Here is a 12,489-nt window from a genome sequence, read left to right as displayed (position 1 = left end):
AGGAAGGGTGGGATGGGGATGACATACATGATGGAAATCAACAAGAGATACTTGTTTACTTTACTTTTCTTTTTTCTTTTTTTTTTTTGCTTGTCAAAGTTTTTATTTTTTTTAATTTATTTTTTATTTTTATTTTTTTATTATAATAACTTTTTATTGACAGAACCCATGCCAGGGTAATTTTTTTTTACAACATTATCCCTTGCACTCACTTCTGTTCTGATTTTTTCCTCCCACCCTCCACCCCCTCCCCTAGATGGCAAGCAGTCCTATATATGTTGAATATGTCGTAGTATATCCTATATACAATGTATGTGTGCATAACCAAACAGTTTTCTTGTTGCACAGGGAGAATTGGATTCAGGAGGTAAAAATAACCCAGAAGAAAAACAAAAGTGCCTTGTTTACTTTTCTAAAAAAGTTTTTATGACTTTTTCTTTTTGAGGCAGCAAAAGATGGAGACAAATGGACTGGAACCCATTTCACATATAACTCTAGTCGGGAGATGGAAGTGTGGGAAGATGAAATGATGGATGGAAGTTCCTATCTTTTAGAGCAATCCTCAAGGTCCAGAGCAGGTATTCCCATATACTCACAGAAAGAATATTGGGTTTGGGAATCAGGAAGATTGGGTTCAAATCTAAAATCTGAAATTTCCAAGTTGTGTGGTCATAGGCAAGTAACTTAATCTGCCTGAAGTTCTGGCAATGATCTCAAAGGTGATAAGTGAGCCAGTTTCCCTACCAATGAAAGCACAAATACTGGAAGGATATTTATGTGTTTAGATAAGGGTTGAAGATGCAGATGGACAGGGGACTGAACAATTAACCAACCAACCAAAAACCAAGGAAAACAATTATATGAGAGAAGCATGGTGTTCAAGAAGTAAAAAGGAATAGGTTTTTGGCTGAGCAGAAGAGTGTTCCCCAACCTTTAGGGAAAGGAGGGCAAACACAATTCGTATAGGAAGATCCCTACTATGTTACAAACTGAAAATGATGGGAAATACCCCTAATGATTTCTTTGACACCAAATCAAGGGTAGAGCTAGCGGGGCTCATAGCCGCTATCTAGTTAAAGCATAACTGAGCAAACCCCTTCTTGAACACACTTTACAAGTTGTCAAACAGCCTTGTCTGAAGACCTCTTTCTCCTTTCTCCACACCTAATACTATTTTATTTTTTCCAATTACATGTAAAGGTAGTTTTCAACATTTATTTTTGTAAGCTTTTGAGTTCCAAAATTTTCTCCTTTTCTCCCCATGACAGCAAGCAATCTAATGTAGGGTTATACATGTACAATCATGTTAAACAGATTTCCATATTAAGCATGGTGTGGAAAAATGAGAACAAAAGAGAAAAACCATGAGCAAAAAAGTGAGAACTTTTGCTCTAACTGTATTCAGTCTCCAAAGTACTTTTTCTGGATGTGGACTGAAGACTTCTTTCTCAAGGCAATCCACTCCACTTTTTCTGCTATTACTGTTGTTCAGTTTTGTCTCTCTCTCCATGACTATATAGAGTTTTCTTGGTAAAGATACTAGAGTGGTTTGGCATTTCCTTCTCCAGTCCATTTTGCAGAAGAGGAAACTGAGGTAAATAGAGTTAAGTGACCTGGGCAAAGCTGAGTAGCCAGTAAGTGAACTAAGGTCTTCCTGGCTCCAGCCCCAGCATTCTATCTACCAAACTATCTAGTTGCCTCTTTTAAATAGGTTAATAATGTTGAGGCAATTTTTCTTAATGTCAATTCCAAACTTATTTCTCTGTAACTTCTCCTCAGTGCTCCTATTTCTCCCTTCTTGGGTCAAGTAAAATAAGCCTAATCTTTCTTCTGTTACATGATAGCTCTTCATGGACCTGAAGCAGCCATCATATTTCTCATATAAGGCTTCTCTTTCTCCAAGAAAACCTTTTCAGTTGAACACTGAATAGGAAGATTCTCAGACCCTTCAACTTACTGAACAACTTTCTTGGGACACCTTCTAGCTGATCAGAATATGACACTCAGAAGTCCAGATGTGGTCTAAGCCAGGCAAAGCACAGGGGAACTATCCTAACACCCAAAATTAAATCAACATCCTTGTTGCAGGTTAGAAAAGGAGAAGTAGAAATGTAGTAAAGCACTCTTTGTGGCTCAGGGCCCTCAATTCTAAGAGCAATCTGCAAAATTAACATACCAGTGGTTTGGGGTCATTCCTCCATTCCAAAGCATAAGGAGGGAGTAGGAACAAAACTTACACGGGAAAAGGACAGGATACCTATTTACCTTCTTCATTATTCTTTGCTCTGACTTTGGAACCCAAAGGAAGAATGTGGCAAAGGTCATGGCTTAAAGAAATGAAGAAAAAAATACTAGGGAAGAAAAGACACAGGGAAATGAATTTTGTTGCTTTTGTAAGTTCAGAGATTAAGTCAAGATCGTAGGAAAAACTACAAAGAGGCAGTTTCATGCCATGAAAAATGCTGGCTTTGGAGCTAGAAGATGGGGTTCAAATTCTAGCTCTGCCACATGCTACCAGTGTGATGTGGATATGTAAGTTCACCTTTCTTGACCTCAATTTTTTCATCTGTAAAATGAGGGAGGGAGGGCAGTGGACTGGATGTCTTCATCTGGCTCTAAATCTTTGATCTTTACGAGCCTAGGGCTCTAGTCTTTGAGGTATGCTATTGCCCAACTAGGCCATCCTTTACCACATTTTTAAATTTGAGACCTCAGATGCATCTTTATTATTGTTATTCAGGGATTAGTCAGTATATGGGCTTTTAAAACATTCTTGGGAAATGGACCATATTGAAGTAATAGGCAACTAAATTCAGTGCAGAGCTTACTCTGACAAAAGGATAACAGGAAGGGAGATGACAAACAGCTAAAGGATTTTAAACTATATTTGCCATGTTATTAAACAAAAGGTCCCTCATTTAACTCTTTGTTTTTCTTTTCCAGAAAGAGAGGAGCTAATTCATTTACACAAGTTATTCTGTATCATTTGCCTTCAAAAATTTTGAAATGGTGATTAAAAAAAATAAGGAATATAATATCACCACCATAGTGTTGAGGAAATTGGACTCAAGATGAAAGGATAAGGGTTCAAATTTTGTCTTCATCACTCAAGACCTGGGTGATGATGGTCAAGCTGCTAATTAGCTTTGTGACTCAGTTTCCTCATCTGCAAAATGAGTAGGTTGGATTAGTTCTATTCCAACTCTAAATCTATAATACTAAGAACTTGTACTTCCAAAAACTTTGTAACTTCCTGTATCACTTTATAATAGACAAGAAAAATGAGTCAAAGAAAGAGAGAGTATCCAGCAAAGTCAGTGGAGGTCATGGATATGTTCAGCCACTCATAAGGCCAGTATGTGTCTGGCAAAGAGCACTATTCACTTAGTTTACTGTGCTTGTACACTTATAACTCAAATCTCTCTCTACAATGGACCCTTCCATTGGTTTCCAAGGTCATAATACATGTAGCATAATTGGGCCAACTGTTACAATATGAGAAAAATTCTAATAGAAATCACAGGGTCCATTTATGGAAGGTCAGACAATTTTAAGATTAGAAGCATCATTAATCCTATGATTAGAGATCCCTATTTTCTCCCCATTTTCACTGGCAAATATGGATGATAATAGTTATTTCACTTCTCTTAAGGTTTAAACTATGGAGTTAAAAGTTAATAAAAGCTGGCAGCATGATGTAGTAGATAGAGTGCTGAAGTTGGATTCAGGAAGATTTCAGTTCAGATCCCACCTCTAACACTTCCTTCTTGTGTAATATTGGACAAATTGCCAGGCATCTCTGAACACCAATTCCCTCAATTACAAAAAAAGAAGACGTTGATATAGATGACTTTTGAGTTCCTTTCCATGATCTCATTTAGCATTTGAGATCTGCAAAGCACTCTATATACATTATCTTAACTGAGCTTTATAAATACACTATGAGGTAGTATGAAAATTATTATACCTATTTTGCAGATGAATAAGCAGTACTTTGCCCATCTTGTTCACAGCTCTTTCTGACTCCAAATTCATCACTCTAACCACCAGACTAGGCTATCTTTTTTACCTCTATCTCTATTATCTTCTTTCTTTGAGAAATGGGAACAATGAGAAGAAAGGAAAATCCAGGGTTATTATTACATGATACATGAAACATAAAAATTCCTCAAGTTCTAAACCAACTTTTTCTAACTAATTGACATTTTCTGGTTATAGATTTGAAAGTTCTTACATTTTCTATTTGGTACAACAGAAAGAGCACTGATTCTGGATTCAGGGGATGGCTTCAAATACTACTTCTGATGCTCCTCTCCTACATGATTTTTGGGTAAGTGACTTAACTTCCCTGGCCTACAGTTTACTCATCTATTTAATGGACTTGATGGATTTTGAGGTCCCTTTCAAATTTACATCTATGATCCTGAAAATATTTTTTCCCTTTCCTATGACTTATTGGAATTCAGACAGTTGGACTGTTTTGTCAAGGAAGATAGTATTCTCTTTGTACTTCTCTGTAGGTGACATCATTTTAAGATTAGATTTCAGGTTTAAGGTACTCTTGAAATCTAGTATAGGCTTTAACCTTCTCAAAAGGTATTTCATTGGGGGTTTTATTTTAAGAACCCTTTGTATTTCTTTAATCTAGTAGACTTTTGTAAAGCAGGAGTCTCCAGAGCTTCTGTAACTTATCCAAAAATAGAATCAAAAGGAATTCAGAAGGACACATAAGATTGGAGCCCATCCATTGGAATGACCCCAGAAGAACCATGAAATGGCCACACTTTTAAAGGTAAATCCTGAAGAATCTTAGGATCCATTTCTTACAGAAATCTTATATCTTCTAGTTCTTCCTTCCCACCACAATACCCTATTTTTATTTATATTTGTTTATTTTATGCATGCTTACACAAATACACAGTTCCCTGGGTAAAACATAAACTTCTCAAAATCAGGGACTATTTTCTTTTTTTTTATCTTTAAATCTGTAGCACCAGAGCCTGACACATAGTGAAAGCTCAATACATGCCTGTTGGTTGACTAATGAAGAAAGCACTGTTTGGGGGAGAAAGCAGACTTGGTCCCTTTCCATCTTTTCCTGTGTGACCATGGGTAAGTATTTAACTTCTGTAAAACAGAAATACACCTGAAGATTATACTTTCCAAGGTCAGTGTGAGGGTCACAGGATATAATATACATAAAGTACTTTGTAAAACTTTGAAATGCTGTGATAGGAATGTCAGCTCTTATTATTAATATCTCAATAGCCTCCAGATTCTTTACCCTTGAGGCATTCCAAAATATTTCCATGGCAACAAAGGCTTGCTTGTTTTCATGCCCAGGTCACCCTTGGCCCTTCCTTGCCCAAGTAATCTTGCATTCCCCCAAAGTGGTGTTGAGTCAGAGAGCATCCATTAATATCTAGGTGCCCAAGGGAGGACATCATCTGGGCCCAACAAGTCATTTCCTAAGGGCTTATTTTCCCTCAAAGTTGATTGGGCCAGCCTTCAGTAGCAGAAGGTTCTTCAACCCCTCATCATCTACTTTTTAGCCATCCCACCCTATTCTGCCTTCTCCTCCACCCCTGCTGAGTTTATCAGATTGTTGCCAGCACTTGTGGAATGCTGGGAAAGATGTTTCTTTTTGGATGTATTACTTTCAGGTCTTTTACACCCACAAGTGTGGACTCAGCACTAAAGGTAACTGTAAAATTATAGCTCCTCAGTCATGTTATTTTCCTGGGGCAATAGATTTTGAGTTAGCTGTTGACAAGCCCATTCTTGCAGACTCTCTGCCAGCTCCTCACTGAATGCCCTAGAAGGCAGAAAAAGAGATAGGATGCCCGAAACAAGACCCTGTCACTGTTGACAGAATCTTCTTTCATTGATGGCAGGCCACTGTCAAATGAAATTTCTTTGATACACTTTGTGTGTGTGTCTTTTCTTGGCAATTTATCTGAATGTCAAATATGGAGCTTAGACAATAAAATCTTGATTTTTCTTTCCATTGGAGGGTCTCTAGATCAAGCCATGTGTTCAGAGAGTAGAGAAAGCACAGAATCACACTACTTCTGTAAAGAAGTCCCACTACACTATAGACACAAGTGGTCATCCAGACTATGTACACTTCTAAAAAGAAGAAAAGCAACCCATTTCACTTTTGGTTAGTTCTAATTGCTAGGGAGTTTTTCCTTACAAGAAGTAACTCTTCACTTCCCCTTGAATATCATCTGGTGTGTCTGAAGTTGTCCACATATCCCAGTGAATACATCAGCCAAAGCCCACTGGGAAAAGGAGTGAGAGTCTAACGTTAAATATTCAACCAGTGAACATGATGATCTCATACACACTCTACAGGAAGTAGAGGTACAAGCCAGAGGCTGCTTCCAGAAGATATGGCAGTAGCTTGAACTCTGACTTCATCTCCATGTCCTTTCTAGTTTCATTTCCTTTTTGTGGATGGGTAAATGTAAAGATGGCATAGGGAAATTTCCAAATCATCATGGTATAGCAGAAAGAGTATTGGATTTGGAATCAAGAAAATCCAGTTCAAATTAAAACTCTGCCATTTCCTCATCTGTTAAATAAGACGTCTGAAATCAGAAGATTTCCAAATTCCCTTACTTTTCACTCCTCATATAAACTCATCCTGGTTAATAAGCAGCATTTAGATAAAACCATTCTCCCTTTTAGGAGTAGTCATGAATTACATGGAATGGAGTGTGGGTATGAACAAAAATGGTGTTGGACACAGATCTTTCCTGACAAAGGGAAACAGAATGATGTAATATGGCATTGGGGCGAAGAAATATGTTGCCAGAATCCTTCTGGCACAGAGATCCTCCCTGAAGCAAAAGACATAACATGAGAGGTTTTTTTTTCCTTGTTAAATTGTGTCTGAATCTCTGTGACCCCATTTGGAGTTTTCTTGGCAAAGATAGTGGAGTGGTTTGCCATTCCTTTCTCCAGCTGATTTTATAGATAAAGAAACTGAGGCAAATGGGGTTAAATAATTTGATTAAGGTCATATAAAATAAATGCCTGAGGACAGATTTGAAATCAGGAAGCTGGGTCTTGCTGATCCTAAGCCTGGCATTCTATCTACTGTGCAACCCAGGTTTCTTGATTCTACAAAAATTCTTATCTCCTTTTCTATCTTTAGTGTTACAAAATTACTTGAGGTTCTCCATCCCTTAACAGAATTGGTTTATAGATGAATGGAGCAATAATTACAAATGATGCTAAGCATCCCAAGAAAGATGTGCAGTGTATTCAGAAAATGATTCTCTTAAGCCTACCACAGCTGGGTGGATTGAACATCTCAGGTCTCCAAGCTGCTGGCTCTACTTTGCCAATAGATTTTTGTTGAATAAATCACTTTGGGAACAGTTTCCCCACCAATAATAAGCCAGAGTCAAAGGGACCAAGTACCAGCCCTTTTCTAGATAGGGCAACAAAGGTGCTGAGGCATCTTGAGTCCATATCATAGGAAGACCTGTTGGAGGAACTAAAAACATTTATCTGGAGAATGGAAGACTCAAGAGGACATGACAACTATCCCTCACCATTTGAAGGGCTTTCATGTGAAAGAGAGATTGGACTTGCTCTGTTTTATCCCAGAAGGAAGAATCAGGAGCCTTAAGTGAAAGTTGCAAAGAGGTAAATTTTGGCTTAGCTTTAGAAAAACTTCCTGATAATTAAAGCAATCCCTAAAGGTTTTCCTCTTTAGATATGAGTTACTTCAAGAGGTGATAGGCTCCCATTCTTTGAAGGACCTCATTCTGGGCATGTTATGTTGGGTTCCTTTGGAGTATTTGCTAGCTTGTATAACCACGGTGGTCCTTCCAACTCCCACATTACATGATTCTGCAATACAGTCTCATCTGGTGCAAAAAAAAATTAAACAAGATGTTGGAAGACCGAATTCCAGCCCTTCCAGCTATCTAACCTCAGGTAAACCATTGTAAGCTCTCTAAACTTCTGTTTTCTCATCTTCAAAGTGGGAATGACAGTATCTTCCCTGTCTACTACATGGTGAGGATCTAGTGCTTAGTACAATGCCAGGCAATAGTAGATGCTTACTAAATTTAATCGATTCGTTGAAAAAGAATGCATATGAAAGTATTCTCAAAATTATAAAAAATTAGACAAATGTATTATAGATACTGTTATGATTAAATTAATAGTAATTAATCATTACTATTAAATACATTTTCCCAGACTCACAGAGAACATATGGTAGCTAGGCTACCTACCATTCTACTGAGTCATGAAAGAACTTGTCTTTTCTTTACTCTTCAGCACCAGAACAGGGAAGCTTTATTCTTCCACTCTAGAGGTACTCTCCTCTTGTGTTATGCTATCTTACATTGTGAAGTTCCTGCTCCATAAAGAACAAATCTGATCTGATCTAAAACTTTTTTTTCCTTTCTTCCTTCTATCTTCTGACTTTTTCTGATAAAGAGAAGAGAGAGATTAATGATGAGGTCTTTAGGAGCTTCTACCCTAATGAGCCAGAATCCCTGACTACCCTTTAAAGTACAGGTTGAATATTCACACATTCCCCATTCCTGCCTGACTCACTGGTTAAGATGAAATTAGAATCCTTTTTGCTCCTTATGTCCACTTCTAGATTCCCCTTCTACTACCACCAATCAGCAACTTCTCCTGTTTTAAGGTACAAAACATTCATATTTATCATCCAATATGGATCCTGGCCTTTATCTGTCAATCCTCAGGGCATTCTCCTTTTCTCTGTGAGGTCAGTGCCTAGGTCCCATTTCTTTTTGAGCTTCCTATGGGAATCCTCCTCCAACCCTCTAAGCTGAAGAACTTGGATCATACTTATTGAAGTAACGGAACTAATTATTTGTTTCTCTCAAACCCAGACCTATTCCCAACTTTTCCATTAGAGCTGAGGGCATCACCACCACTTTCCTAGGCATCTATGATCACAACCTTAGCATCCCTGGATCCCCACTGCATTCACTCCACATAGCCAATGTTACAAGTCATTCTGACTTCACAATACCTCCTGTATCCATCTCCTCTCTACTCCCTCACTTATATAGCTATCATCCATTGCAGGTCTTTATCACTTGACACCTCTCTGAATCGAATCTTGTTCCACATTAATCCATTGCCAAAGTTCTAAAAGGCAGGTCTGACTATATTAACCCCTTCTCTCAACTTCAATAAACTCCAGGCCCTCCCTATTGCCTCCAGGAAAAAACCCCCCCATAAAATCCCATAAAATCCTTTGTTTGGAATTTGAAGTTCTTCACAAATTCATTCCTTCTTACCTTTCCAGTTTTCTTACACTTTCTACTCTTCCTCAAACTGCAGTCCAATTCCATTAGCCACTTATAGGTCTACTTGTAGTTCTTCATACACAGGACTCCATCTTACTACTCCATTGCCTTTTCCCTAGCTATTTCCCATGCCTAGCATGCTGTCTTGCAGCTTCCTTCAAGACTTGATTCAAATCTCATTCTCTACAAGAGATCAAGGGTGTTTTTCCTTTCTTTGTATTCCTGTGCTTGGCACAGAGTCTGGCACAAATCAAATACTTAATAAATGTTTACTGATTGACTAACTGAAGACAGAATCTAATGAAGAGGTCTTCAAGGGCTAATGCTAAAAATCACTAGAATATGCCTTATACAACTCATGTTTTTCCATGTCTGCATCTCTAGGACTTAAATAATTTTTGCAAAGCATATCAAAAAGTGAAATATGGCCCCAAAAGTTAAAAGAATTATCCCAAGCCACTATTTTTTTTTCAGAGTACTGACAATAGCAGAGTACAATAAACAGAGGCATGAAGGCCAGGGTTCAGCTTCTCTCTCTGACATGTAAAGGCTGGGTGGCCACAGGGAAATCACTCAATTTTTCTGTGCCCTGAATCTGTACTCTAAGACTATATGTTACAGAAAAGTCACTGATCTTCATGGTAGCAGGAATTCCCTACACAGAAGAAATCACAGGTCTGGACAAAATAATGATAATAGTTATTATTGCTGTAATAAACAAGATTAAAACACCTACAAGAAAATTTGACTATGATATGTTTTTTAAGTCATGTAAACTTCAACACACGAACACAAAATAAAAGTTCAACAGCTTATGGAGAGCTAAAAAGACAGGTTTCAAGGACCTAACCTGTATAAATACTTTTTAGTACAGGTTATAGATGTAGTAGGACAAAGTGATAAAAATGAGTAGAACAGTTAGTGCATTCTAGGCAATGTTTAAAAAATGTGTCCCTATCATTCTAGAATTTTAGGAAGGCGGGAGGAGGGGAATCTAGATTACCAGACACTGGGGAAACTAAACATGTATTATAACACATAAAAATTTATTTTTTTAACCTACATACCTACAGAGTATAACTTTCTGGTTTTAACTATATTTGCAATTTTTAAAAAGAATCATTATTTTAAAAAGGTTCCGTGGTTACATTCTACCTTCTGTATATTGTGCCCTGGGCAGTGCCCCATCTTGCTAACCCTTAGTCCCAGCTCTAGTAAAAGGCATAAAGAAAACTTCACTGTGCTGGGTTGTTTTTTTTTTTTCCTAAAAATTAAAAAAAAAAAAAGAATTATCCAGTTCAGAGGGTTTAAAGCTGGAAGCAACAAGTGAATAGATTCTGCCTTAAGGGCTCTTTCTGTTTTCTGCAAACAAAGAAGTTTCAGTAGCTGAATATCTTGGTGCCTGTTTGGTTAGATTAATGGTACCAGTTTTTCCTCTGGAAGCTTTTGTAACTACTGGCCTTTTTTTGGCCCAACATCTGGTCTAGCCCCACCCCCTAGAGGAAGCCTTTCACCCCATTTACCCCCTCAACACAGCAGCTCAAAGCAGCTGCTGGGCCAAAAATGCCTTCGGCTCTGCCTGACCAAACATACCGCCCGGACAAAAGTTAGGTGCCCACGGAAGGTCCTCTAGGGCCTTGCCCCAGGGAGGAAGGTGGGGAGTGGGGGGGAAGGTGGAAGGATGAGGGGGGTGGGGGGGCGCCTCCCATCTCGGGGGATTTGGGAAACGCTGGGCCTCAATTCCGATAGTCTCTACTTCCCAACTGAACTGCATGTCTCCTATCCCACAGCCTTAGACATGGCTGGCCTTTAAGGCCTGAGTTAGTCTCTGAAAAAACTTAGTGGTACCGTCGAGTCACATCAGAGACATCGGAACTAATTCTGCTTTTTCCTGACCCCATGTGCTTGGATGTCAATGAGTCTGTGTCCATGTATCTCAGTCTGCAGACATTCGTTTACGTTGAGAGAGAGAGACAGAGAGAAAAAGAGACAGAGAGACAGAGAGACAGAGTCAGAGAGACAGAGAGATAGACAGAGACAGAGACAGACAGAGCCAAAGAGAGACAGAGAGAGACAGAGACAGAGCGAGAGAGAGATAGAGAGAGAGAGAGACAGAGACAGACAGAGAGAGAGAGAGAGACAGAGAGAGAGAGAGAGAGCGCTTCATTTGCGTGGCTGTGTCCGTTCTAGAGCTTAGGCTCCCGGGTGCATGGGGAGGGGGATGGTCAGGCTCCTTTCCTCCCTTAGCGTTGCGGGCTGTACAGGCTCTGGCGTGTTCCCTCCAAAGCAATGCACGCCTGGCTTATGCCGTGCCTTTCACAGGGCTCTTTGTGTCTATGGGGAGTCAGGAAGGGGGCTGCCCTGGCGATCTGTCCCAGGAGCTGCACTAAGCCGCAGCTCCTGCCTTCCTTCCCCTGTGAAAGTCCGAGCCGGGGGCTGGAACTGGCACTTACTTGTCCAAGATGAAATAGAGATCGAAGGCGCCGTGGCAGGAGCGCTGTTCCTCCTTCTCCTCCTCCGCTTGGGCGCAGCCACAACTCCAAGTGAGGAACAGCAGCAGCAAGAAGAAGGGAGCTGATCCCGGTACTTTAGCCCCATGACTCGCCATTTTCTTTGCTTTTCCTCCCCCCATTCCCCCCGCCCGCCCCCTTCCAGTAACTTTGTGGAGCTAGGCTGGCTGGCTCCGGGCTCCCGCAGACAGACCTCGAAGGGAAACAAAGTTGCAATGGTCCGGCGGCGAGCGCGGAGCCAGCCCACGCCGTTGCGGTCCCTAGTCTTTCTTCTGCGCTGCCGCGGGGATGTACGACTTTGGCGGCTTCACCTCAACCCGCCCTCACCCCCTTACCCCCTCCCATCTCCTCCTCCCCTCCTCCATCCCTGCCTCTCCAAAAGAGGCTGGCTTTGGTGATAGGAGCCCAGCCCTGGCTGGCTTCCTCCTCCCTGCCGTCCAATGCGCGCGGGGATGGATGGCTTGGAAGAGGGGGATCCGGAGCTCCGCTTTTCCTGTTCCGGGAGGAGAACAAGGGGCTCAGGAGACTCGGGGAGAAGCGCAATCACCGCTAGCCAAGCGCTCCCACCCTCAATTTCCAGAATACTGCCAGCCTGCCCTCCCCTTATCATCTTGAAGACAGTCGGAGAGATGCTGTACGTGCTGAAGGGAAAGTTTAAGAATTAAACA

The 12,489-nt window shown here is 40.4% G+C and overlaps 1 protein-coding gene across 1 annotated transcript in view; it reads right to left on the bottom strand.

The window, feature by feature from the left end:
- The window catches only part of ANTXRL (ANTXR like), an 89,754-nt gene extending 77,606 nt beyond the window's left edge, over positions 1–12,148 (bottom strand). Inside the window, exon 1 of the mRNA XM_031956300.1 lies at positions 11,765–12,148. Within this exon, the coding sequence (XP_031812160.1) occupies positions 11,765–11,943 (179 nt within the window). The 5' untranslated portion in view covers positions 11,944–12,148. The remainder of the gene's footprint in view (positions 1–11,764) is intronic.
- Between the last annotated feature and the right edge of the window lie 341 nt (positions 12,149–12,489).

Source organism: Sarcophilus harrisii, chromosome 2 (assembly GCF_902635505.1).
Source record: "Sarcophilus harrisii chromosome 2, mSarHar1.11, whole genome shotgun sequence".
Classification (NCBI taxonomy): domain Eukaryota; kingdom Metazoa; phylum Chordata; class Mammalia; order Dasyuromorphia; family Dasyuridae; genus Sarcophilus; species Sarcophilus harrisii.
This window is presented reverse-complemented; position numbering and strand designations above follow the sequence as displayed.